Below are 24,615 nucleotides of genomic sequence, written 5' to 3'. Positions count from 1 at the left end.
CATTGCCCCCCTCCCTCCCTCCCTGCCTCACCATCTCCAAGATTTGTGAAGTGGCTGCCTCACCCGGTCGGACCGGAGGCCGTCTGGTCTCTGATCTGGTCTCTGGAGTCGCCGGGGACACGACGCGCTCCATCGGGGCCAGGCTGTGCGACTCTCGGATCAGACCCGAGCCGCCCCGAGCTCTGGCGCTGGAGCTGATGGAGGGGGACGTTATGGACAAGCTGGAGGACATGGCATCGGTGTACGAGTTCGACCCGATCACCGGCAACATCCCCGCCACCAAAGTAGAAATCACCGTGTCCTGCAGGTGAGTTGCTGCGTCCGCGGTGACCGGCGTGCGCAACCGTCGGCCAGGAAAGTTAGGAGTGTGACGACTGCATGCTACAAAAAGTTGTGACTGCCCCACCCTTTCTGTGGGGGTTTAGTTAGGATTGTTCCGTAGATGTAGACGAAGACGATCCAGATTAAATGGAAACAACGTATCCAGACCGCTTATGGAAAAAGGCGCATGGAACTCGTCTTGTATGACCGCGTTAGCGAGAAGCTTCATGTTTAGGGCGTGGGCAGAGGCTAGGCTGTGATCTGCATGGTTTTATCATATGCTATGAAATTGGTCCCCCTTTTAGCAAACTTTTCCAGTCAGCCTCGTTACAGTAAGCTTCGTATCTTTTGATTTATGTGGTGCATTTCCGATTTGTGCCGTCATCTAAGCTAGGGCAGATGGCTCCAGTGATGTCCGCAGATCTAAAGATGGGCAGAATATCACATTATTTTAAGATTTCAGGCATTTTACATCGCTTTTTTGTCAAGAACCAAAGGAAAAGATCTGCGGGCAATATGAGGCGTATGTGTGTGTTCTTATTAGGAAAACCCGTTAATGAGGCAAACTCATTTTGATGTAATATAATATAGTAACATGCCTGAAGCACAACGACCTAATGCTGGATGCATAAAATTGGTATCAAATACAAAATGTAGGAGTTTGTGCGTGCGTGTGTGCGCGCGCGTGCGCTTTGTGTGCATGTTTGTATTTGTGCATATATCTGTACAATGCCTCTCTATTTTTGCTGATAAATTAAATAATGATGTCATTCAAAATGCTCTCTCCAGAGTCAGTTAAGCAATATTTATTGATCAGCCTTTATTTGTAGGCTACCAGACTCATCTTTTCAATTCAACTGGGAGGCATTTCATGTTGAAACCTATACTGTACCCTCACTTAACCACTGCATGCTTCCAGTACCAGTGGCACTGAAAGCCTTTCCCGCTCCTCCTGCATTCTTTAAAAGTACGGGATGTTAAAGATTTAAAGCTTTACATCACATTCACATTCACTGTGTCCCTGACCTCAATCTTAGTCCCATTCTCAATCATCTGTCCGTACAAAGGTATTTCCTTTTGAAAAAGTACTTCAGAAAAAAAAAATTCTCCCCTCTCCAAATGAATCTCGCTCAAGAGCCTGTTCAGAGGGGATAAACAGTCACTCCCTCTCCTATTAGGGAGCGTTTTTAAAGTCAAGGCTGAGCTTTCAACGCCTTCTTCCTCTCCTTTCCTCTCTCAGACATGTGCACTCCACTGCTCGCATGCGGCATGCCCCCCCCCACCACCACCACACACACACACACACACACACACACACAGACACACACACACACACACACACACACACACACACACACACACACACACACACACTCCTTTCTGGTCTTTGATGCTGGGTTTTAGGTTGGTGAGCCATGGAGGCAGAGTGAGTTTGAGCTATAACAAGCTGTGTGTGCATTATTGATAGGCCTTCTGACGTTCAGAGAGGCTCACTGCTACATCTCACAGCTCAGACGTTAAAACCATGCCCCGGCAAGAAAGGGGGATGCTTCGATTTACTGAATGAACACCCCTGTTTGCTTGTTTGGCTGTGTTGGGGAACACACAAATGGTGGGGGATGGTGGAGAATCAGTTTAAAGGCAGAGAGGAGGCTTAGCAAAGTGTTGCTCACCCAATCAAAGCTTGCATGGTTTTGGAACAATTCGCAACTCTAACGATGAGGAGATTGGGATTACATGCCTCAGTTATGTGCAGTTAGGTACCATTCAGGTAGTGTTCAGTGGTGCCCTTCTATAGGTCCCCTGCATGTCTGCAGATGATTTTACTTGACAATGTGTGTGTGTGTGTGTGTGTGTGCGTGTGTGTGTGTGTGTGTGTGTGTGTGTGTGTGTGCATGTGTGCACATGTGCATATGTGTGTTGGAGAGAGGGAAAGAAATGCATAGTATTGGTGCAGATATGTGAAGCAGAAGCAAGAGGAATTAGGGATGGAGAGATCATCAACAGAAAGGGGAAGGGGGATGTTCTTCTTTCCCCTTCTGTGTGTGTGTGTGTGTGTGAGAGAGAGAGAGAGAGAGAGAGAGAGAGAGAGATCACCTTAGAAAAGCATAAATTTGGTGTATGTGCAAAATTCAGACTTGGAATAAAACCAGTGAAGTAATTACGATACAATTGATTTGGAATACACAGGCAACATGCTCTCAAAGACTTTATTGGGAGGTTTGGGGTGGGGTTTTTGTAATCTTATGACAATCATGCTTAAAGAAGATCCTTTTTTTAAAATTTTTGCTCCTACTCTACAGTAGCACACAAAACAATAGGTTCTTCATAGAGTAATCATAAAACAGACCAGCATACAATTTTTTTCAAAGATAATTTTTTTCAGGCATTTCCACTATTAGTTAGAATGCAGTTGTGAATAGGTAGAGAGCAAAACTGGCAAAGGTCATGATCCAGATTCAAAATGACAACATTTCCAGTATATATGCATAATTTGTCCTCCCTAATTTGTGCAATTAATCTTTTAACAGTTCAACGCATCACAAATATTCAAAAAATAGCTGGTTTTGAATCCCATGTACAGGTGTTGGCCGAGTCAGATTGCTATTCAATAAAAGAAGAGCAATCTGTTGGGTCTTCTCCAGTATTCTCCTATTCTCCTATTGTCATGTGCATGTCTCCAAAACCTCCATACCATGATGATAGCTATTCCATCTGGGCTAATACCCCCTGTCACAGGCTACACCCCCTGCTTCTGACAACCTATGATTATCAGAACCAGCGGAGAGGGGTTGGTGGGTGTTGGATCTATGAGATGTGGTGGGGGGGGCCGATGGGAATTGTTTTCTTTCATTGAGAGCTTATAGAAGAGTAGATATTCAGCAGAAAGAAAGAAAGGAGATTGAAAATGTCTCCTATACAATGCTGGGAATATTCAGTGGTGGAGCATTGCTGCTTGCATTTGGATAAATTGAATATTTGATGGCCAACTGGTGTTTTTTGCAACCACAGTCAGATATGGTTCTCACTATGTTCACATTTCTCCCGTTGTATGATCTTAAAAAACAACGTGTCATCTGTTTTGGGGGAAGCTTGGCTAACAGGAGGTACACTTGTGTCAGAAATACACACAGTGACACCGTTTGACAGTTCAGCAAAAAACGCAGTTTGTTTAAAAAGTGGTGGAAAGTGTAGAGGGACCAAAATCCAACCTGAGGTTTTTCTTGGAACTAGTGTTTACACTGTCACCGGCCTGGTTCCTGGGGAGAAATAAAAGGGAGAGGGTGAGAGACATGACCTGAGGAAATGGAAGCAGAGGCATTAGTCCTACAGCCACAAAGCCTGACCACTGCTCTTTGCTCAGTCCTTTGTGTTTTCCTTTAATGCCATTCACAAGCAACTCCAAGTCAGTCGTGCTTTTCCCATTCCACTGTCTAACATGTCCAGTCAATCCAAACAACATAAAGTAGTACTCTTATCCCGCGGCGTGCGGCCACTTACCAGACCTTCCAGCGATGGGACGTCTTCCCCCTGGTGAGAGTGAGTAACTCTGAGGCTGGGGAGAGACTGTCCAGCTGTTATACTGAAAAGTAGGTCAGCCAGTGGAAGAGCATCTGAAATGCCCAGGTAGGGAGCAGCTGAGAGTGATGCTATTGATTATCAATGTGCTCACCCAGTGCGAGAATGGTGGCTGTCCTGGGTGTTGAAGCAAGAGAGCCACACTCTAACTAACTAGACTTCTGAGTTGCTGAGTCCTTATTTCACTTTAAGGCCCCTTAGGTCCTTGAACTCTAGATTATCGGTTGGTCCAAGAAACTCATTTTTATAGAATTACATTTAATAATGTAAGTTGGTCTGACAAGCAAGAAAAGATGTCTTACATCTCTAACTAGACACATCATTTTTAAGAGTGCATTCATGCCACTTGTGTAAGTTCAGTTTGGTAATGTATGTTGTTGGCCTGGGGCTGATGGGAAATCAGGGGTCAGGTAGGGTGAGCAATGACTGACAACAAGCACAGGGTCAAAGTTCACACAGATCAAACGCAGAACAGTAAAATCCAATTAAACCATGGGTGCCTGGTGCCTTTCTTGAGAGTGACACCTAATCTGTATACTTCGATAAGGTGAAGATGGATCTTGTAGCTGCTAGATTTGACTGTAATTGGTGGCTTGTGGTACTAATGGGTACAGCGATGATCAGAAATTCTTTCCTGAACTAAACCATATTGCTTTAGTAGCTGCATAGCTCGGTAACGATGGGGATGTGGGAATTCTGGACTTGTTTCCTGAATACAGGCATTGCATGTATTGCTATGATTAAATCCCCCAGCTAAATGTGTGGATGGTCTGAATTTGCATACAGATTTGTGCTTATGAGAATAGTGGCTCCTTCATCTGATAGGTTCCTTCACGGATCTGGGACAGATATGAAAGCTCCTCACACAGTGTAGAGAAGCCCTTGGGAGAAATATAACAGCACGGCACATCACCACTCTCATTTCCCGAACTCCATCGCATTACATCTCTCTAGGTCTGTGCACTTATGGTGTGAATATACTGCACCACAAGCATCATCAAAGCTACTGTACCATATGAAGTGTATGCTGTATATAAAACATGAGCTCAGCTAAGCAAACCAAGAAAAATAATTTGCCTGCACTCTCCCCCGCCCCCAAAATAAAGAAATAAAGAAATAAATACATATCACACACACACACGCACGCACGCACGCACGCACGCACACACACACACACACACACACACACACACACACACACACAGTCATTTGGATGTCATTAAAACCTCCCTATTAGGGCTTTTTTAGCACAAGGGACTGGGCATGCTGCCCAAAGTCTAACTGACTTTAGCTGGTTAGGGAGAATTAGGTATGGAGAGACAGAGGCGGAGGGAGAAAGCAAGTATGTGTGTGTGTGTGTGTGTGTGAGGGGGGAGGGGGGGGGGGGGGGTAAACAAGACAGACACAGATGAGAAACATATTGAGGGGGGCATATTAATGCAGCATCCGTAGACTGGCAGGTTGAGAGAGAGAAACCAAGAACCTAGAGAGCAGCCTAGCAAGAGAGTGATAATAACGTTACATTTCTGCTCTTTGCAGATGATTTAGTTTTGTTATCACCAGCAGAGCAGGGGCTGCTGGGGAGGTTCAGTCCTTTCAGTCATGCAACAGTTCTATGAAACATGGGCACTAACAGTAAATAATAAAAAAAAAAAGAATAATGATCTTTCAAAATAAATCCAGACCTCAGGGAAAGCATAACTACTTTGCACTTGAAGACACTACCAGCTACACCTAGCTGGGCTTGTTGATAAATGCCTCATACAAATTTAATTTGCTAATGCAGTCACTTCATGATAAAGCAGGCAAGGCCTTCTGTACACAGTATGTGAAATCCAAAAGTATATACAGTGCAACCAAATTTATAAAATAGATATAGAATAGAAAATAAAAGCAGATACATTGATAATGGGCTTGAAGAAATAAAAATAAAACCCTAAACTTAGCTACCATAAGTCTCTGGAAAAAGATCATAATACACCAGAATACCTATCTCAGTAAAGATTTAATACTTAACAAATTAACAAATCGGAGACAACTTGGCAATTGAAAATGCTTGCCGTAAAAATTCATGGCCAGAAAGACATAAACAAAACAACACAAAATGAGATTTAAGATGAGATGCATTTCCTTTCACACTGTCCTAAATATCTCCCTCTCAGAAATATGTATTTCTCAAAAAATGTGACAAGGGCCTCTGAGTTGTAACAGATAAAGAGAATGATTTTATTGCTGCAAATTTTGTCTATTTATGTCACCATTTCTGGACTAATAGTTACAAAGATGAATATTAACCATGAGTGAAACAGAATGCAGCTGAAATGTATTTTTGGGTTTGAGTGTTTATCTAGATGCATTTTATTCTGTTAAAGTACATCTATAAACATTGTATGTGTATGTGAACCTTCTTTTACTTATATTACTTACATTTTACATTCATTCTCATTAATATCCATGCTTTGGCAACACAGGTACACTCATGCAAATGAAGCCAAAAAGAAGAAGAATAATCTTTTTTTTTTTTTTACATGAGAGTAGAGAAAAAGCGTTGCAGCTAACATCACTGTCACAGAAGCAAGAGAAAGAGCAAGAAAAGTGAAAATTATCAGAGAGAGAGAGAGAGAGAGAGAGAGAGAGAGAGAGAGAGAGAGAGAGAGAGAGAGAGAGGATCTATGGCCTAAGGCTTTGTGCAGCCGGGGACACCTCACTGCTGCCTCTACTGCCTTTTCTTCCACACCATATCACAAGTCATCATTAGACACTGCTGCTCAATATACACCAGGTTGAAACACACACACACACACACACACACACACACACAGGCCGTTTTTGATGAAAACCACCTACCTGCTTGCATACCGTAGGTTTTTAGTGCAACAATCTTCACTGGTAGGAGTGAATTTTTCTTCTTGCAGCCACACAGATATTACTCATTATTCGTTTACTTCTTAAGACACAGAGAGATGATGCCAGTATCTTGCTTTGTGTAAGGAACAATGTTATTTTTAAGTTGGAGTAGCAGCAGGGGCCGTAGCCCTATAACACCTGCAACACTGATGGGTCTCTCTCTCTCTCTCTCTCTCCTACCACCTCCTACCACAGAATTGGCCTCTTGTGGGCCATCACATAAAATCTGGTGATTGCAGCCCACAACCTTTCCCCTTCGTCCCTTCTGCCTTGCCAGATGAGTGTCAGAGGGTCCTCGTTCAGGCCGGATCTGTTTTGGCCTATCTTTCCACTTTCACACTGGTCTGCTGTGCAGGTAGCCAGCAGACAGCTGTCTGGTCACTAGATTATGCCCCTGTGTTACGGCGGATTGGAGAGATGCCGTCTGCCACTGAGACACAGTTCATTTGGGTGACAAATTAAAAGACCTGATGAAACTAGGAGGCGATACATATTGCATGTGCATCAGTTTTTAGTGTTTCTGCCTACAAGACTGCATGGATCTACAGCAAACATATCGCTGTTGTCAGGTGAAAACTTTGTATCTCCAAAATTTGCAGGAACTAAGAAAAACAGCTTTGTTTTCAGCTGGACCACCGTGTATTTTTCAGTTTATCCATTTGGGGTTTGACAGGTTTTCCTAAACCCAAGGGTCATGAAATTTTCTCAACCCATAGAAGAGCATGTAATCCTTCAATTTAAGCAAAAATAGGAAATAACCAAAATTGCAGTTAAGAGGTTTCCACTCAACAGTGACGATATTGTAGGCATGTCTGTATAGAAATGTATAGAAATGTCTGTGTGTCTGCATACAAGAGATATTTGGAGACGTTTAGGAGCACCCCCTTCCCTGTTCTGGCACAATCAATCACTATCTACCCACCAACTTGATACGGTCCGCTGACACCTTAGGTGAGCTTTGACTAAATCAATAAAGTGGACTGTGGGCATGCTTAAAACATTGTGAATGTGCATTCTCCCTAAGAAAGGTTTCACTGCAGAGCTTCCTTTTGTATTGATAGTAAATTGGTAGTAAAATGTCAGCACTGTTCATCTTAAGTTGTATGAATGTATCTTTTGTAATTTTTTAACATTTTTATGGAACTGCTGAACCGATATTACAAGGGTGCTGATGTTACCTCACATCACTCCTCGCCCCACACTCCATAATCCCTTTCAGCCCTGACAGGAACTCTGTTCAGTTGTCAGTGTCTTCAACCGGCAACGGCTATAATCAGCTCTGTCAGCTCTGTTCCTGAGAATTAGCTGTCTCATTCCCACAGCCATTGTATTCGTCCATCCTCCATACATGTATCAAGCCAGTATCTTACAGTCCTTAAGCTTTGGCAAGAGAGTCTCCTTGAGATGAATGTAGCCCTGGTTAGGCTGCGGTAGACAATGACTGAACATAAGTGATGTTAAGTCTGTAGGAAGAAGTCGAGCACTCTCTGAGAGTGTTAATGATGGTTCACTTTCATGCTGGCTTTAGTGGCGGAGAGGCTGAAATGGGGCTTTGATCTCTGCTTTCTGGCTGACAGGCTGGCTGGCTGGCTGACTGGCAAGAGTGGAAAAGTCATGGGAAGACAAAGTCAAAAGTTGCTGGTGAAGGATTTGGGAAGTAGATGCAGCAGCTCTCTCTCTCTCTCTCTCTCTCTCTCTCTCTCTTTTCCCAAATAGCTAAAAAGACTAATAATCATGCAGGAGATGCTAAAATGAATTTCAATTCAGTTTGGGGATGGCCTCTGTGGTGCTGAAGTGCTGGCAGAATTTGACTGGCAACTCTGCTAGTCAAATTTTAGGCTATATTCATTTTGGAAAAAACTTGCATGCTCCCTCATTTTTGTTGCTCCTATTCAAAAGTAGGCTACATGCATCATCTAAATGTGGCTAAATATGAATTTTGAAGCCAATAAGGAAGTGGCGACAGGCGGCAATTCCTCTAACAACCGCTAGGGGCCGGCTCCAAAAAGACTTCAAACTCCATGCAAGTCAGTGGGACCACAACCCACAACAAGAGGTTATGGTCTCAGTAGTTAATTTCACTTCTTCTAATGTGTGTCCTTATGGCGTTTTTCAAAATAATTGTGTCATTAACGGATATAAAACGGGATTGTTTTCCTAGTGATTGACTGGTCGCCTGTCCAGTGATTGACAGGTCGCCGATTACGGGCCAATAGTAGGCGTATATGTCATATGTCATTAAGCCTCAGCAGCACAATGACAGCTTAATGACAGCTTAGCTTGAGGGAGACAGTTTTATTTTATATTTGGAAAAGCATGATTAGCCTGTAGGCATTACTGCAAACAGTTTATATATTCCAATTCATATGTACTCAGTACATATGTACACTCAGTACAGTTAACTGTATAAGCTTCATAAGGAGTAAGAAAGCTAAAGTCAAGATATGGATATGAAAGTTTTTTCTTTCGTCTGTATTTACACGTCCAGTGTCAAAGTTTTGCGATCAAAAATGGCTGTGTGCATCGGCCAGCGCCTGACAGTGTATTTTTGTATTTATTTTTACTTTTTGTAACTTATTTTGGTTTTCTGTTGCACTTAACCATAATGTTGCAAGTTAGAAACTAAAATTGATACATTTGCTAATTGTACATAAATCTGATTTAGTTTATTTAGACAGCTTCAGTGAGTTGTTGTAATCAAAGCTAACGTTAGCGAGCTAATTGGAAAATTACATGTGCTAAAGTAAAATAAGGGATTAGAGGCCCAGTTTAATTCGGTTTAGTTTGCAGTTAGAGTTATACTAAATTCAACAGCTGTGATCAGTGGGTAATTTACTCATCACAGGGCAAGTTGTCATCAGACACCATGAAACTAAATAGCACTGACAATGCGAAAACAGATAAATAGATTTTTAAGGAACAGTTTGCATGTTTATTCATGCCTCTTCAGGTAGTGGAATCCTGAAGCACAGAGGACATTTACCAGCAGCATCAGGGAACAGCAACAACAACAGGATGCGAAGCAACGGCAATATATTGCCTTTAAATATCAAGTGTGAAGATTTAATTGTTGACTGTTTTGCTTTTGATAATAAAGATGCATTGATTTTAGTTTTTTGTTGCCTGTAACTCTTTGTAGCTTTTAAGTAGCATTCTGTAACATTTTATTAGCGACAGAGCAGCTACTTTTGTGAAAGCATAAAGTTTTTTCCAACAGATCGATTGATCGATGTTCTGTGAGCCCAGAACAAAGATGACGATCACTCTTTTATCAGCCAAACTAGTTCAATTTTTTGGAATAAATTCAACACTCATATTTTATCAAGGATATTCATATGCAACAAATCTGCAATATGTCTAGAGTCTAACCAGCTACTTGTTTCGTGACTTGATATATTTTGGCGAACCTTTCTATGACAGGGAGTGGTACTTAGTCTACGTCACACTGGGGTGCCAATTTGACAAAAAGGGCAATGGTAAATAGTCCACGTTTGACATTGAAAGCTGTCAAAATCGACAATTATCATGCAGGCTTGTGTAAAATGATCTATAAATGCCATCTCGTTAAAAGGGAAATTGCCTGAAATTATATTAAAACTGTTAAACTCCCGGGGACGAATGAAGAACATAGAAGGATAGAAGTAAGTTTGAAAAGCTTCTCAGTATAATTCCACAGGTCCTAAAAGAAAGAGTTAAAATAATACTAATGCTAATACTAAAAAACTGAAAAAGTTTATTTTAAGCCCAGACTGATTTCCAAGTGGCCATTTAAAGTCACTGTTGCCCCTGTCATCTGTCCCGCTCTACACAATGCCTGTAGCTTATACACAGACACCAAATATGCATACTGCCCAAGCACATATAAAGCACTACTGCACTTGCTACGGTCAGCACCAATATCAGGTACTATGCGTAGGGCTATTGGCAATGTGCCAGACACAACAAAGCTCTGCCTGAATGTGCCATTTGACGTTTCCATACTGGCAACAGAGAAGTTCCTGAAGATGTGTGAATTTCCAAATGTTGCAAGGAACCAGCTCTGTGCAATGTGTTATAATGACACATTGTGACAAAATAACAACAAACTAACTACTATTTGCATTTCCCATGACAAATGCATTTAAAACAGGCACATACATACATACTGTACCTACATATAAAAGTGGGCATTATATCTCCTGATCTTCCCTAAGCTGCTGTTCAATCCTGAATCATCTGCCTGAGCAGGAGCTGTTATGCAGGGTTCAACATATGATTGGGGTCTACCATTTTCCTCTCTGTCTGTCTGATTGGCATCTTTTCACAGACAGACTGGATTGAGGAGTCCTACCTGATACTGCATGAATTGATTGATTTGGCATTTCAGGTGAAGATCTTGACAATCCAAGCTAAGACGCCGTATTTCTGGAGGCACTTAAACTCAACATGACAGAAGAGCTCACAGCAAATAGCCTTAGGCCCGGATCTACTAAAGGTTTGCGCCACCGCAAATCGCATTGCAGGTGCTAAAACCTTGTTTTCTGATCTGCTAAGACGGCCTGAAATCATGGGTTGATCTGTGTGCGCCGTTTTTTGCGGTTTGGTCTAATTGCATACGGTATGCATTTGTGGGTGTTCCAAGGCTGGGGCGCAAAATAAAGGGAGGGATTTATGGAAATTGGCAGTGGACGTGATTTATCAAGAGACGGTGGCCGTTAACACCTGCTGATTGCTCACGGAATTTAAGACCTAGAAAAAGCATGTCTTATCATTTTGCGCATAGGATAGCTCTGCTGAAACTGTCTCTGGAACCGGCTCTAAGATCAAAGTGACAGTCATCTACACAGCATAACATGCAGTCATTAGATCGCAGGGTTTAAACGAGTATGCTGACTTAAAAATTTACAATTTCAGCCTCATGACAGACAACATGCAGACTATTACCTAAATATACAAAAAAAAAGTTGCACGCTCTTCTCTGGATTTGCTGACACTTATTATGAGCCAATATCTCCGCGACATTGCCTTGATGAAAACAATGCAGCTAAAACGTGTGCGTAATGACTGTCACGACAGTGGAGAGGTGTGTGCGCGGCTTCTCCAGCTATATGTAACCACAGCTTCACCCTCTCCATCTCTCCCACACCTGGCACCTGCGTCTCACTCTCACTCTCTTGCACTTGCTCCTCCAAGGGAGTTAAGGCTCCTCTTTGGCTTTATTTATGGTCAGCATTTTGTTTCACCTCCTCATATCATACCAGCGCTTTTTACCTCCACTAAATCGCGCTTGTGGTGCCCAACTGCATTCACTTTATGTCGTTCCAGAGTGACTTTTTACGCGCGGGTAAAACATCTCTTCTCTGCAGCTCTTTGGGGTTTTCTCTGCCACCAACACTTCCAGCTCCACTGGAGAGACATTTGCGCTTCTTTTCCCCATCATTACGTTGCCGCTAATGGGCTATTGTGCGCATTGCTTGGCCCTTGTATTAGCGCAGTCACAATTCTAATTACTTATCTGCGCCTCTGCTCATTTGCGTGAGCTACTTTAGTAAATACCATGCGCTGGCGGTACCAATTGCACCCGCAATTGCTTTTGCGCTGCGCCGGGAATTGCGACATGTTAGTAGATCCGGGCCTTAGTCTGTGGAAAAACATAGGCTGTTGTACCTGAAACCTGATAAGCGCTACATGTACACTTTATGTTAGTTTGTTATCCATAGTATTTGTATAAGCTGACCTGTGCAATGCTCCAGTCATGGATGAGTAATCACCAACAGCCTATAGGGTCAAACACCATTCCTCACTTTTTTCATATTAAGGATGGGGAAATGCTCATTGCACCACTAGATAAAGTTTGTGATACTTATATTCACTGACAACATTACTGTCATTCATGAGACCAGAAGTATCATCAGAAAAGTTTTCAATGTACTGTAGCTATTGTTAGTGCTTTGAACATGTGTGATATGCGTGGAATTACACATAATAAATCACCTTTGTTTTGCAGTAAAACATTGAATTTAGCTAACACCTTTGATAATATTCAGCTGGGAGTTTCGTCAGAGTAGGTGTCACGGCGGGTATCTTATGAAAAAACCAAAACCAAAAAAAAGGTTCCAAAGTCATCTCAGACACATACCTGATGAAGATTTCATTTTTCACAAGAGATCCACAGGCAAACATCCTAAAATATACTAGTAGGCTATGTGCTAAAACTATAAACATCACAACCATCTAATAAACAAGACAGGTGCCTGAAAAGTCATTTAGCTGTGTGAATTGCATCCATTGTGCTGTGGTAGAAGCATCTGTCCTCGGCATATGTGATGGGGTAATGGGAGCTTAATAGCTCCCAGTCAGAGCTATTGAGCTAGGTGAGTCACAGCTGTGGACAGCAACCATCACCTGGCAGTTTAGAAAGATGGGGCTTTTTAGTCCTCACTGGGACTGCAACCACTACAAGGGATGCATCCTAATCGAATTCAATGAGCCAATTTCTTTTGAATGACATGCCAGAGAGGGCCAAAAACAGAGATGATGGGGTAACAGGAACAATGCAGCACAGATCACAGTCTGCTTTCAGCATATTGGTGCCAAGACTTGCAAAATAAAGTCTCCTTTTTCTGCTATGTTCTGGTAATGGTATCAGGGTGATTTGGACAAATTTACCAACAAGGTGACAGTAATTTGAGTCTTTGGAGCTAAAAATGAGAATAAAACAATATTTGTTTCTGGTGAGCTCCAGCTAAGGAGCTCAACTAGCTCCAGATAGTTGGCCTCATCTGCCTGTGCTTCTCCCAGTCGGCGTCGGTTTATGAGCAGAAACTTATCAGTGCAACACAAAGCCCCCGAGCTCTTTACCGACCAAAATATCATGTGTCCAGTTTTATCACATCATTTTCACATGTTTTAAGGTGCTGTGTGCAGGATCTTCAAGTTGCCCCAACAGACAAAACAAGGGTCCATTTCTGTCCCAGGAATGCCACATGCCATATCATCTCACTTACCATGTCCACTACAGACACTTTGCGTTATTTGTAAACTGAAAGCACAATGTTCATTTGGGGCATCATTGTAGCAGCAAGGCTTAATTTGTAGAGATAGAGAATGTGTGCAAATAATTTGAAAATCCTACCTGTCGATTCTTTAAAGCTGGTTCCTTCACTGAAATGGATAACATTTCTGACTTGGAAATGTCTTCTGGCAATAGCGTTATTATTCTAACATTGTTTATGTTAAAAGAATTAAAAAAACACATATGAGAATGAGAAAATGAATGCCCCTCAATTGCACCCAGAATTAAATGTGTGGCCTGGCTTGATACCAATTTTATGGCAGATTGCCTTAACTGTGGGCCAGTCAGCATCTTGTAGCGAGTGATGCATGGTTGAATTCACACTTCAGAGAAGATGTGAGATTGTTCGCCCATTCTGGGCCCGCGGAGCTGTTTTAGCTCTGGCGCTGTGCCCTCCAGTGCAGGAAGGGATTATTGGGCAAAACAGTCCTGTGTGGTACGGCAAGCAGGAGATGTGTGAAATGTGCGTGGGTGAGATGACTGGATTTGATTATGGAGCTGCTACCACCCTAAGGGATAATGGATAATGGATGAGTGAAAGAATGTGTGTGTGTGTGTGTGTGTGTGTGTGTGTGTGTGTGTGTAGTATATTTGTGCAACATGTTCTCATGATTGCATTTGTAAGACTCTGTATTATTGCGTTCATAATGGTTTATTAAACAATCATTGGACCTGGATTATGTTTGCATTCAAACATAATACTGGTTCATATTGAGTTTGCCAGGTGATGAAAAAATGTTTCTTTAATACGTGCATTTAATGCATTTTACACTTCGAAAAACATTTACAAATCCAGCCCATAAAGGAGTGGAATCAAGCTGTGTCGCAAAAGTACATTTTGCAAAATCTGTTTAACTCCATCTCAGTTGTGCCCTTCATTGTCTACTCAGCGATTCTGTAGGTGATAAATATCTAGTTTTATTTCCTCATTTTGTAATTTCAACACCTGACTTTTGGAGGTGGATATGTCGTGCAACATCCTTCATCCACCCAACCCAACTGTCACTGAAGGCTTTTGCACAGTGTCACTTTTGGTGTGTAATTTATTTATGTTAGAATTCCTGCATTAGCCGTGAGTTCAGACTGGTGCATCCATGTGCATGTACTGTATGTGCACATGTACAGGCACACGTACTTGATTGATTATTTGATCGACAGCTGTCAGGAGAGCTACAGGAGCTTATTGAAGACTCTTGTCTCATAGGCAGGCAGTGGACAGACATCCAACTATGAGATCCTCACTCACAGTGACCCACTTTACTGAAACAATCAGAAATCTTACTTCGACCTACTTTAAAGCAAATTCAAAACTTTTCTCTCAGGGTATTATTTTTACAGTATAGGGTCACTTTCATTTCAGATTTTTCTTCAGCTCAATAATCTTGCCATATCCTCTTTCACTCCCCAAACAGATCTGAAAATATTGGCAAGATGTAAAGGCAGAAAGCAGGAACATTCATAGCTTACCGGCCTTTTCCAGTCAGAAAGGAGCAGGGCATATTATAGCCCTCCTAACAAGACACACCCTCAACACATGTGATGTTGCTTTGTTACCTATTTTACCTACTGGACAAAATACAGAGTATGAATATGCAATATATCTGTTGCATGATCGCATCTGAAAATTGACACCAATGAAACAATGAAAGAGAATCCTAGCCTGTATGTAAAAATAGATAAATGCAGTGACTGAGGTGTTGTAGGTGTAGATGAGCTGTAGACAGTGAGGGTGATGTTGCATTTTGTCAACACTTCCTGCATGGATGGAAGGGCAGAGAGTCAGAGGTAGCCTGATATTCAGACTGAATGGCCATTTCATTCCCACTCCATTATTCAGTCTGACATTGCTTCCATGTTAGCTGTTTTCTGTGCGGGGGGTATTGATTTTCCCCGAACCAATCACTAGTGACTGACGTTTCCGGCCGCTCTGACGTTATTTTCAGTTACACTGATGCTGGGCATATTTACATTCTTTACCAAGAATGTTGGTTGTTTTTGACAAAAATATCATCTTTGCAAAGACAATATGTTGGTTAAGGAATGATTTCAACAAATATTATTCTGCCAATGAAAAACCGTTGCACCAATGGTTCAAACTTTAGTCCCGCCCACAAAGGCGCTGATTGGCCCGATCATTTTTCCGATCGAGAAATCGCCATTCAATAGAACAACACCAGACTCTCTAAATTGCTCAACCAAATCTGAAGAGTTGGCGGGTCGAGATTCAAGAGTCTGGAGCCAGGCAGGTCAGAGGGGTTTCCCTCTGGATGTCACACTTCAGGAGGAGGTTCACATGACCATCCAGTCCCCATTTACCTGAAAAATTCAAAATAGAGCAAATAAATAATTAATTCTGTTATTTTATTAGTGTTGAGATTGTACATACATTGTTTTTGATGGGGTACAGTACTTGTAGTGAAATCTGAAAATGGTGAATGAACCAGGGTCCTAACCACATGTAATGCTGCCCACCAACTGACCTCTGTTGACTTGACATAGTCCATACTGTTCGGAATTTTGTGATGATCCCGAGCTTCCCTGCCAGTCTGCCAGCTTACTGTGTCTGGCTGGCAAGCTGACTGGGAATCTCCCCAGAGGAAGTCCTGGCCTGAATAATTCAACAGCTGGTGGGAAAAACGATCTTGCTCGGTTCAGCCATTGATCCGACACAAAAGCAATGCCAGCATTCGGGTTTGGACTTAGACGACTGAAGCTAGGGAGACAACTTTATTTATGAATTGCTACTGCTCATGTTGTTGTAGTAATGAGAGGACACTGGTTTTCTGAGTGCCTCACAATCACCATCATGTATCATAATACATGTGTAACATATCACTATCATTACAAGTAGCCAAGTAATAAAAAAGTGTAAGAAGATAGGACAAGAAGAGAGTGATAAGATGGAAAAATGATGAAGGTGTAGTTGAAGGTTTGCTATTTTATGCTATTTCTAATAACACTGCTACATGCTTTACCCAATGCTCTTTTCCTCTCCTCCTCCTCTCATTACCATCTTATAAAGACATTTCCCTCCTCCCTCCTCCTCCCCATTTCCTTCTATCACTCCCCCTACTCCTCTACATTACCTCTCTTCTCCTCTCCCCATCTGTTCGCTCCTTCCTTTTTGCATCTATATTCTCACTGTCCTCTCCCTCAGCTCTTCTATCTCTTTACCTTGTTCTTCCCTCCTCTTTCTTCTGCACCTCCCTCCTCCCTCACTCTATCATCCACCTCCACCACCCATATGTCCTTTCCCCTTTTTTCCTCCTTCTAGCACCACTCATCCCCTTCCTTTCCTTCCACTCTTCTGCTTCTCCATCAAGGTGTAAGGACAGCCTTCCGGTTAGAGTCTATCCTCGCTAAAATGTCCTTGGGCAAAACACTCAATCTGTTTCTGTTTTGATGACATAATGCAGGTATATCTATAATGCAGTTGTGTGTGTCTTGGGGATAAGAGACATTCCAAACACTGTGTGTAATACTGTGATTTGTTAAATTAAAAAATGGTTATCCCCTAACTCGCACACACTGCTGTCTTCTTTCCTCCGTATCTCTTCTCGACACATTCTTTGCCTCCCTTCTCTTTCTCAAGAGCAGCATATCTTCATGACATTAAACCTAAGGGTGATTGAAGACTTGCGGCTGAATATCAGCAATTCTCATTTCCCCAGCAGATGTGTTCTACATTCAAGTGTGTGTGTGTGTTTGTGTCGGTATGTGTATCTGTGTATCTGTGTGTGTGTGTGTGTGTGCCTTTGGGGCATAATCAATCAAATTGTGTGCACATGCACCTCTTTTCTTGTCTCACGTTTAGGAGAGAGCGAGCCTTTCTCATAACTCACAAGGCAAATCCTGTTTTGTAAATTGCTGTTGGTGGGAGCTGGCAGCTGAGGCCATTGATCAGAGATCTAATTGTAAAGCAGCGGGAGTTCCTGCCTTTTATTCAGAGATGTGTGGTCCTCAGAGAATGGGGGTGAAGGTGGGAGGACGGAGGGTGTGATGGGACAGCGCTACGTGTGTTTGGTATGATTGATTTATTTGTGTTAATATGTGCCATTCTCTTGCTCTGTACATGATGGATCTCATTTATCCAGCAATGTAACCACGTCTACAATAGGAGTATGGAAAGCATATGCAGTGAAAAATCTCATATGGCAGCCCAGAATCTCAGCATCTGAAAACATTTTACTTTAACATAAATCTAACATCTAACATTTACTTTTACTTGGAGAAATATTTACAAATCCAGCCCATAAAGGAGTGGAATCAAAGCACATTTTGTAAAATCTGTTTAACTCGGTTGTGAATCTCAGTTGTGCCCTTCATTGCCTACTCAGCGATTCTGTGCGTGATAAATATCCAGTTTTATTTCCTCCTTTTCCCCACACACACACACACACACACACACACACACACACACACACACACACACACACCTTTCCCAGTCTTGAGTTGTGATGCAGTGTGTGCAAGCAGGAGGTCAAGCAAAGCGTCCGGGCTGCTGAATACATATTCATGCTACACCCACAAACTGCCCTCCTGGCATTAGAAGAAAGCACCCTGGATGTGAACTTGTCACCCTCATAGCATACAAGCATGTGGCGACTTTTTCTTAGAGGTATAACTCCAGGGAGCACCATATTGGAAAGCAACATTAAGCCGTTATAGTATGTTGGTTATGGCCATGCTGGCATTCATCCCTTATAGACCAGTGATTCTCAACCGTTTTCATATCAAGGACCCTAATTTAGTCCACATTAGGGCCACGGACCCCCATTTGATGAGATTTAGTCTCTGACCCAAATCAGAAGAATATTTTTATTGTTAGATACGATTTTGTCCAGAATACCATGACTATCTGTGTTGTAGGTAGAGAGATAACAGAGAAACTATGATCAAAACAGTCATTCTTCTACCTTCTCTAATTGTGTTAACTTCTTATAAATGACGTAGCGGTGAAGCTTAACAATTCATCAGTTTGCTGGGGAACCCCCTGGAGCCCCCTCAAGGACCCCTGGTGGTCCCCGGACCCCAGGTTGAGAACCGCTGCCTTAGACTACGCTGCCATCACTCACAGCACATAATGTTGATCCATTTCTCAAACAGTGCCGCTGACAGTAATATTCAGTGCAGTTGTCAGTACGCATTCAAATATAGTTATGAATGCACTTACTAGAGACAACACAGGGCGAAACAGAATATCCCCTGGAATACCAATTCCCTTTTTAACAATTGAGGAGTGTCAGTGTACACCATAACTAGTAATCTACAGTGGGTATTCCTCTGTGAAGTTCAAAATCAAAACCTATGAGGCCCCAAAGTTTTACTAATTAGCCCGTGGCAGCCTATTTATGCTGACTTGTACAGTGTTCCAAGTCAGGATTCTCATCGACTCATAATTTGCACATCTTGAAACGCCTCTTCAAAAAGAACTACTCATCCCTAGGTATTCATCATCCTTTTCTCAGCCGGCGCTCAGAGCTGCTGGAGCCGCTCTGCGCTGAGAGCTGAGGAACCTCCCGCAGGTTAGAGGGAGGAAGCTGTCTAATTATTTTGGTTTGTGTCAGATCCCCCTAAATAAAGTCAGCCATGTCTGTATGTCTGTGTGTCTGTCTAACAAGGCTTTGTTTGTTCTGCCTGTGCGGGAGGGACTCCGTTATAGTCAGTCTATTTCTGATCTATTCTCTCGGGACTTCATCTTTCTCCCTCACTTCCTCTCTCTTTTAGTTACAATTTCACTCTCTGTTGCTCTCTCTCTCTCTCTCTCTCTCTCTCTCTCTCTATCCATCGATCTATCTGCACATATGAACACACATTCTCTGACACACATATATCTCTCTCCCTTTTCTTGCTCTCGCATTCGATTTTTCTCTTACATGCATCCAACTCCCTTGTGCACAGACACATACATACATACCAAAATCCTGCCCCCGCTGCCTCCATGCATCTCAGATCCTTTCATAATCTAATTTACATAAGGGGAAGTTGTGTTTCAGGAAGTTAGTTTTGAAACCCCTCTAGTATTGCCAGTCCCTTTGAAATTGATTATGTAACACTCAATGCAAATCTGGTGATACATTTTAAATATTTCATCATGTCATATCAGCAGTCGTATGATGCTATGCCTAATGACCAGGTTAAAAGTTTGGTGTTGTTTTTAAGGCAGATTTAAGGCTCTTTTTAACAGCCTAACTCATAACTTCGAAAAAAAATCCTGTATGCTGTGAGCTGAATTGTTGAAGCAAATTTCCCTAATTTATTAAATATGGAATATATTTAATGAGCTTAGATTTGTCTTTCTTTTCTGCCTTAATTGCTCTACAAAATACAGTAGTATCCTCAAAAAGTCAAAGACAAGGATATAAAAGCTTTTCTCAAGCCACGTCCCAATTCACTGAGACTAGTGATTTGATGAAAAGGAATAGGAAATTTTGCTGTGTTACTAAGAGAGGATTGTATTGTATTTTACCATAATTACAACAGCCTACAAGACATTCACTTTAGGCCATTTTCAAAGTTTCTGCTGAATTGTTTTTAATTGGTTTGCGTCTTTCTGCCTGGGTTCATTTGAGTACTCTATGCAACTTTGCAATAAACCACAGGAGTTTTGAAGGGTAAAGATGACTTGTGTCTGTGAGGAAGCGTTGTGAAGATGAGAGATGATGTTGGTGGTGATGGTGATGTTTGCCTGTAAATTTAGGGCAGGACCGTTGTTGACTTGAGGCTGGTGTGTAGGAAGGCATATGTTGTGGGGGTTGCACTCAGCACAGGGTAATAAAAGGATGGCTTTGATGAGTTTTTGTTTCGACAGACCTAGTTTTGAAAACACCCAGGTTGAGCTTCTGCTAGCTAGGTGGTGGGGTTTGATGCTCCAGTTAATGCAGCCTTTTGTCATGCCTTTCTCTTACTTTCTGTTTGAATGGCTCCTTCATCTATGCTGGAAAATATCTTTATCTCTCTTCTCTCTCTTTATAATATATATATATATATATATATATATATATATATATATATATATATATATATATATATATATATGTGTGTGTGTGTGTGTGTATGCCCGAGTCTTTGAATCTCTGCATGTGTATGTGTGTGTGCATTTTTTGTGCCAAGATTTGAATGTTTGATATGAGGATGAAAGTGTGTGTTTAGAAGTGAGCGAGCATGTATGTATGTGTGTGTGTGTGTGTGTGTGTGTGTGTGTGTGTGTGTGTGTGTGTCTCAAAAAAGACATTCTGAAATGGGTCATAAAACAGGCTGGTAAGCTGTGGTCTATTTCCACAGTAGCCTATCAGTTGACTCCATTCACCATGGATCTCACTGCACTAGCTTGTTGTATTTACGTTAAACTTAAAGCTTTGCTATGTAAGATGAATGACAAATCTACATCAAAACAAAGACACAACCTTCCCCCCCTCCACCGAGTGAATAGAGCATATCATTGGTCTGGGGACCAGCTTGGGTTACACTCTAGGGCTTGTGAGCTATAGATTATATGCTATGGCACATCAAAACAGACCACACTGACCAATTATTAATCCACATTAGCAAGGCTTTTGCCAAAAGACCAGATAATCATCATAGATAGAGCAGTTAGCTATGATAGCTAAGGATAGTGATATGTTCTTTCCCTGATGCGCTGTGTTAGGTAACTTTGCTCTCTGTACATATATTTACACAACAGAAGACAACATACAGTAAAACTACCCCAAATCTAAGTCCTCCAGTCATCATTTCTTAGCAAATCGGTACACTAAATGTAGCCGCTGTTAGCATAGCATAACAGCTTAGCCTTCTGCCTTCAACTGGGCTTTGCCTTCATCAGACTCCGCCCTGCACAGCTCTGCATGGCCTGGTTCTGAGTGATGAAACTGGGTATTAGATTAAGTAGTTGGGCTAGACAACTTTCCCTGATAACAACAGTCCAGATGACAAACATTGGATAACATAAAATGCGCTTACCTGTCTAGAAGAAAAATGGCCAACTCAGTATCCATTTTCATTGGTCAGTCTCTGGTTCCGCCTTCTTTCAATAGCAATACCAATGTTTCTACCTGTTTTTGACCTTGCTCTATCAAAGGCAATTTGGGAGGCATGCCATTTTCTAGTCTTACGTTGGACGTTTAAAAAGGTTGGGTCAGCTAAAGGGGAGGAGCTTTTTTAGGGTTAGGCCCAGAAAAAAACATTGGATTGGAGGCCAGATTAAAGTGAACATTGGTTACCTTTAATTATGTCCATGTTTAGATTCAGCCATTGGTTCTTCCATCTTATTTATAATGAAAACTGCAAAACTGATTGTCAATTATCATTTGTGAGTAATTATGCTCCCAGGTTGCTATTTATCAAACACTTCAGATTAAGCAAGCTTATCTATCAAGCTTATCTGTTTTTCCTGAGGTCCAGAGCAGAGGTTTTGAAATGTGCTTGTCGGGGCGCACTTATGTAAAATCTAATTAATTATTCAGTGGCAGCAGAAAATGACCCCTTCATGGTAAATAAGTAAAGGCATTTTCTACTGGCTGTTTTCACTTTTTTTACTGCACTAAAATAACTATAATTAACTAAACTATAATTAACAAAGTGTAATCATGGAGTGGTTGATTTTACTTCCATTATATTGTTGTTATATTGTTCTGGTCAGCAAGAGAAAAAGGAAATTAAACTTTACACAATAAAATTAGACAATATCTGAAAATACATGCAGCAATACTGTAGATAGAATGTTAGAAAGTAGAGAGAGGTGAAGTTGCAAGTAAGATGAGGCTATATTTAACTTACTGCCTAACGGATGATGGAGAGACCAATGGAGGGATTGTGCGTAGCATAGAAAAACAGTGATGAAAATGATAAGAAAGTCTAGAAGCAATAGTGGATGATATATGGGCTGATTCATTTTGGACCGATGGGAAAAAACAATGATTCAATTAGGGACGAGTAGGAGAAAGGGAAGGAATACTATAATAAATGGGTGTGAAGCAGTAGTGCAAACCAAGTTTTTCAGAATGATGATGATGATGATGATGTATTACAGATAAAATGGCTTAAAAATCTTGAAAAGTGTGAAAATGAAAGTGCTACTCTTTCCCCTTATAGATCCTGCCACTGTCCCATTGAGCAAAGCACCGAACAACTAACTGGTGCACTAAAAAACACCAGACTGGGGCCTTGACTCACCTGCTCAGTGCTCAACATCAGCAGACGGTTACACTGGTCAGCTCCCAGGTGTGGGTGTGGGGAGCAGGGCTGAAATACAACTGCATTTTATTGAATTGTTAGTTTTCATAGTTTAGTAAAAAAACATATTCTACTTCTTAAGGAGGGTTAGTTAGAAGCATGAATGAAAGATTTAAACTATTAGACTACTTCTACTATTACTTAAATGTATTAAATGTGTATAATTTTCTTAAAATGTCATTGTCAAAATGTTAAAACGACCATCAGTATTCCCCTCTACAGCCTGTGTGGGCTTACATGTAATTATTTATCCCTCTCTGCTACACTTGATCTTTTGATGAATAACTTACTGGTCCAGGATCTACAAGAAGGGATTGTGTAAAAAAAAAAAGGGCTTAATTTTTCTGTGGGGAACTGAGTCCAGGAACTCCAAAATGAAGCAAGTCAGATCATTGGTGCTACTGTTTCTAGCAGAGAAAGGCTCAAATTACTTCTAGCAATAGAAAGTGTTATCTATTCATGAGAAAATCCTACACATAGCATCTTTAATTAGCTTCTTCCGCACAGACACATACATACAGATGGGTGGCTGGTTTGCTGGTGGGTGGTCTCTGCTCTTTTCCTATTTCTTTTTATAGCAATTTGCTCTTACATGATTGTTCTATAGTCACAGGAATATTGTCATGGCACTGCGGCCGTCACCTTTACACTCATTATTTTAGTTTCTTGTAACTTTCAGTGATGCACAGCTACATGCTTTAAATAAGTAAAATACATGAAAGGTCAGGCAGACGGTGTCTATATCTGTGTGTATATAACAGTTCCAGCACTTCATACATACGAGGATGTATGTATAGTTTCTAGATGGTGTGAGAAATATGGTCACCTCCTCCGCAGCAGCTTCCTCCTCATAGAGAAAAAAAAGTGAATCACTCCTTGGATTCTCTGAAAAATATGAGATTTGCTGTACTATATAAATGTTTGAGCCAGTTTGAGTAGTAACTAGCCTATAATGAATTCCAAAAATATACAAAAATAAAGTAACTGTAGATGTATCTGGAATTTTTTTGTCAAGAGTATGCATTGTGATTGCTGTCTCTCTTTCAGGTACCGAAGTTACATTTTACTGTTTCATATTACTTACTAAAATTATTAAAAAAAAAAAAAATAACATTTGATTTTATGTAAGGGGAACTGAAAGCTACATTCAAAAAAATCTCTTTGATCCCTTTTATATTGCAATCTATGAGGCGTCTATTGAACACTCCTATGAGCGGTAGAGTAAATTAGGTTACAGCAAACCTCTGATCATATTGCCAGGTTTCTTAGGAGCCCCTTGGGTTTCTTATGCATGTCATTTACACAACTAAATAAAAAATAATTAAACTATCTCCATTTCCTGCAGCTGTAACAGAGGCTGAAAAAACAGTTAAGTACAAAAGACATTTTTCTGGGCGGCTGGCTATAGTTAAAGATTTGTATCAAGTAAACAACAGCAAACTGATTTCAAAACAATAACAATAACGACATAAAAACACACCAAAACATGATGAGAATAATACATTGACGGATTGTTTTTA

General features: G+C 41.3%; 1 protein-coding gene across 2 annotated transcripts in view; it reads left to right on the top strand.

The window, feature by feature from the left end:
* Positions 1-47: 47 nt before the first annotated feature.
* cpne5b (copine Vb) overlaps positions 48-24,615 on the top strand; it is a 113,316-nt gene continuing 88,748 nt past the window's right edge. For both annotated transcript variants that reach the window (XM_078283499.1, XM_078283498.1), the window contains exon 1: positions 48-307. In XM_078283499.1, the coding sequence (XP_078139625.1) occupies positions 198-307 (110 nt within the window). In that variant the 5' untranslated portion in view covers positions 48-197. The remainder of the gene's footprint in view (positions 308-24,615) is intronic.

Source organism: Centroberyx gerrardi, chromosome 5, assembly GCF_048128805.1.
Source record: "Centroberyx gerrardi isolate f3 chromosome 5, fCenGer3.hap1.cur.20231027, whole genome shotgun sequence".
NCBI classification, from domain to species: domain Eukaryota; kingdom Metazoa; phylum Chordata; class Actinopteri; order Beryciformes; family Berycidae; genus Centroberyx; species Centroberyx gerrardi.
The sequence above is the reverse complement of the archived record's forward strand: the minus strand, read 5'-3'. Positions and strand labels throughout refer to the sequence as shown.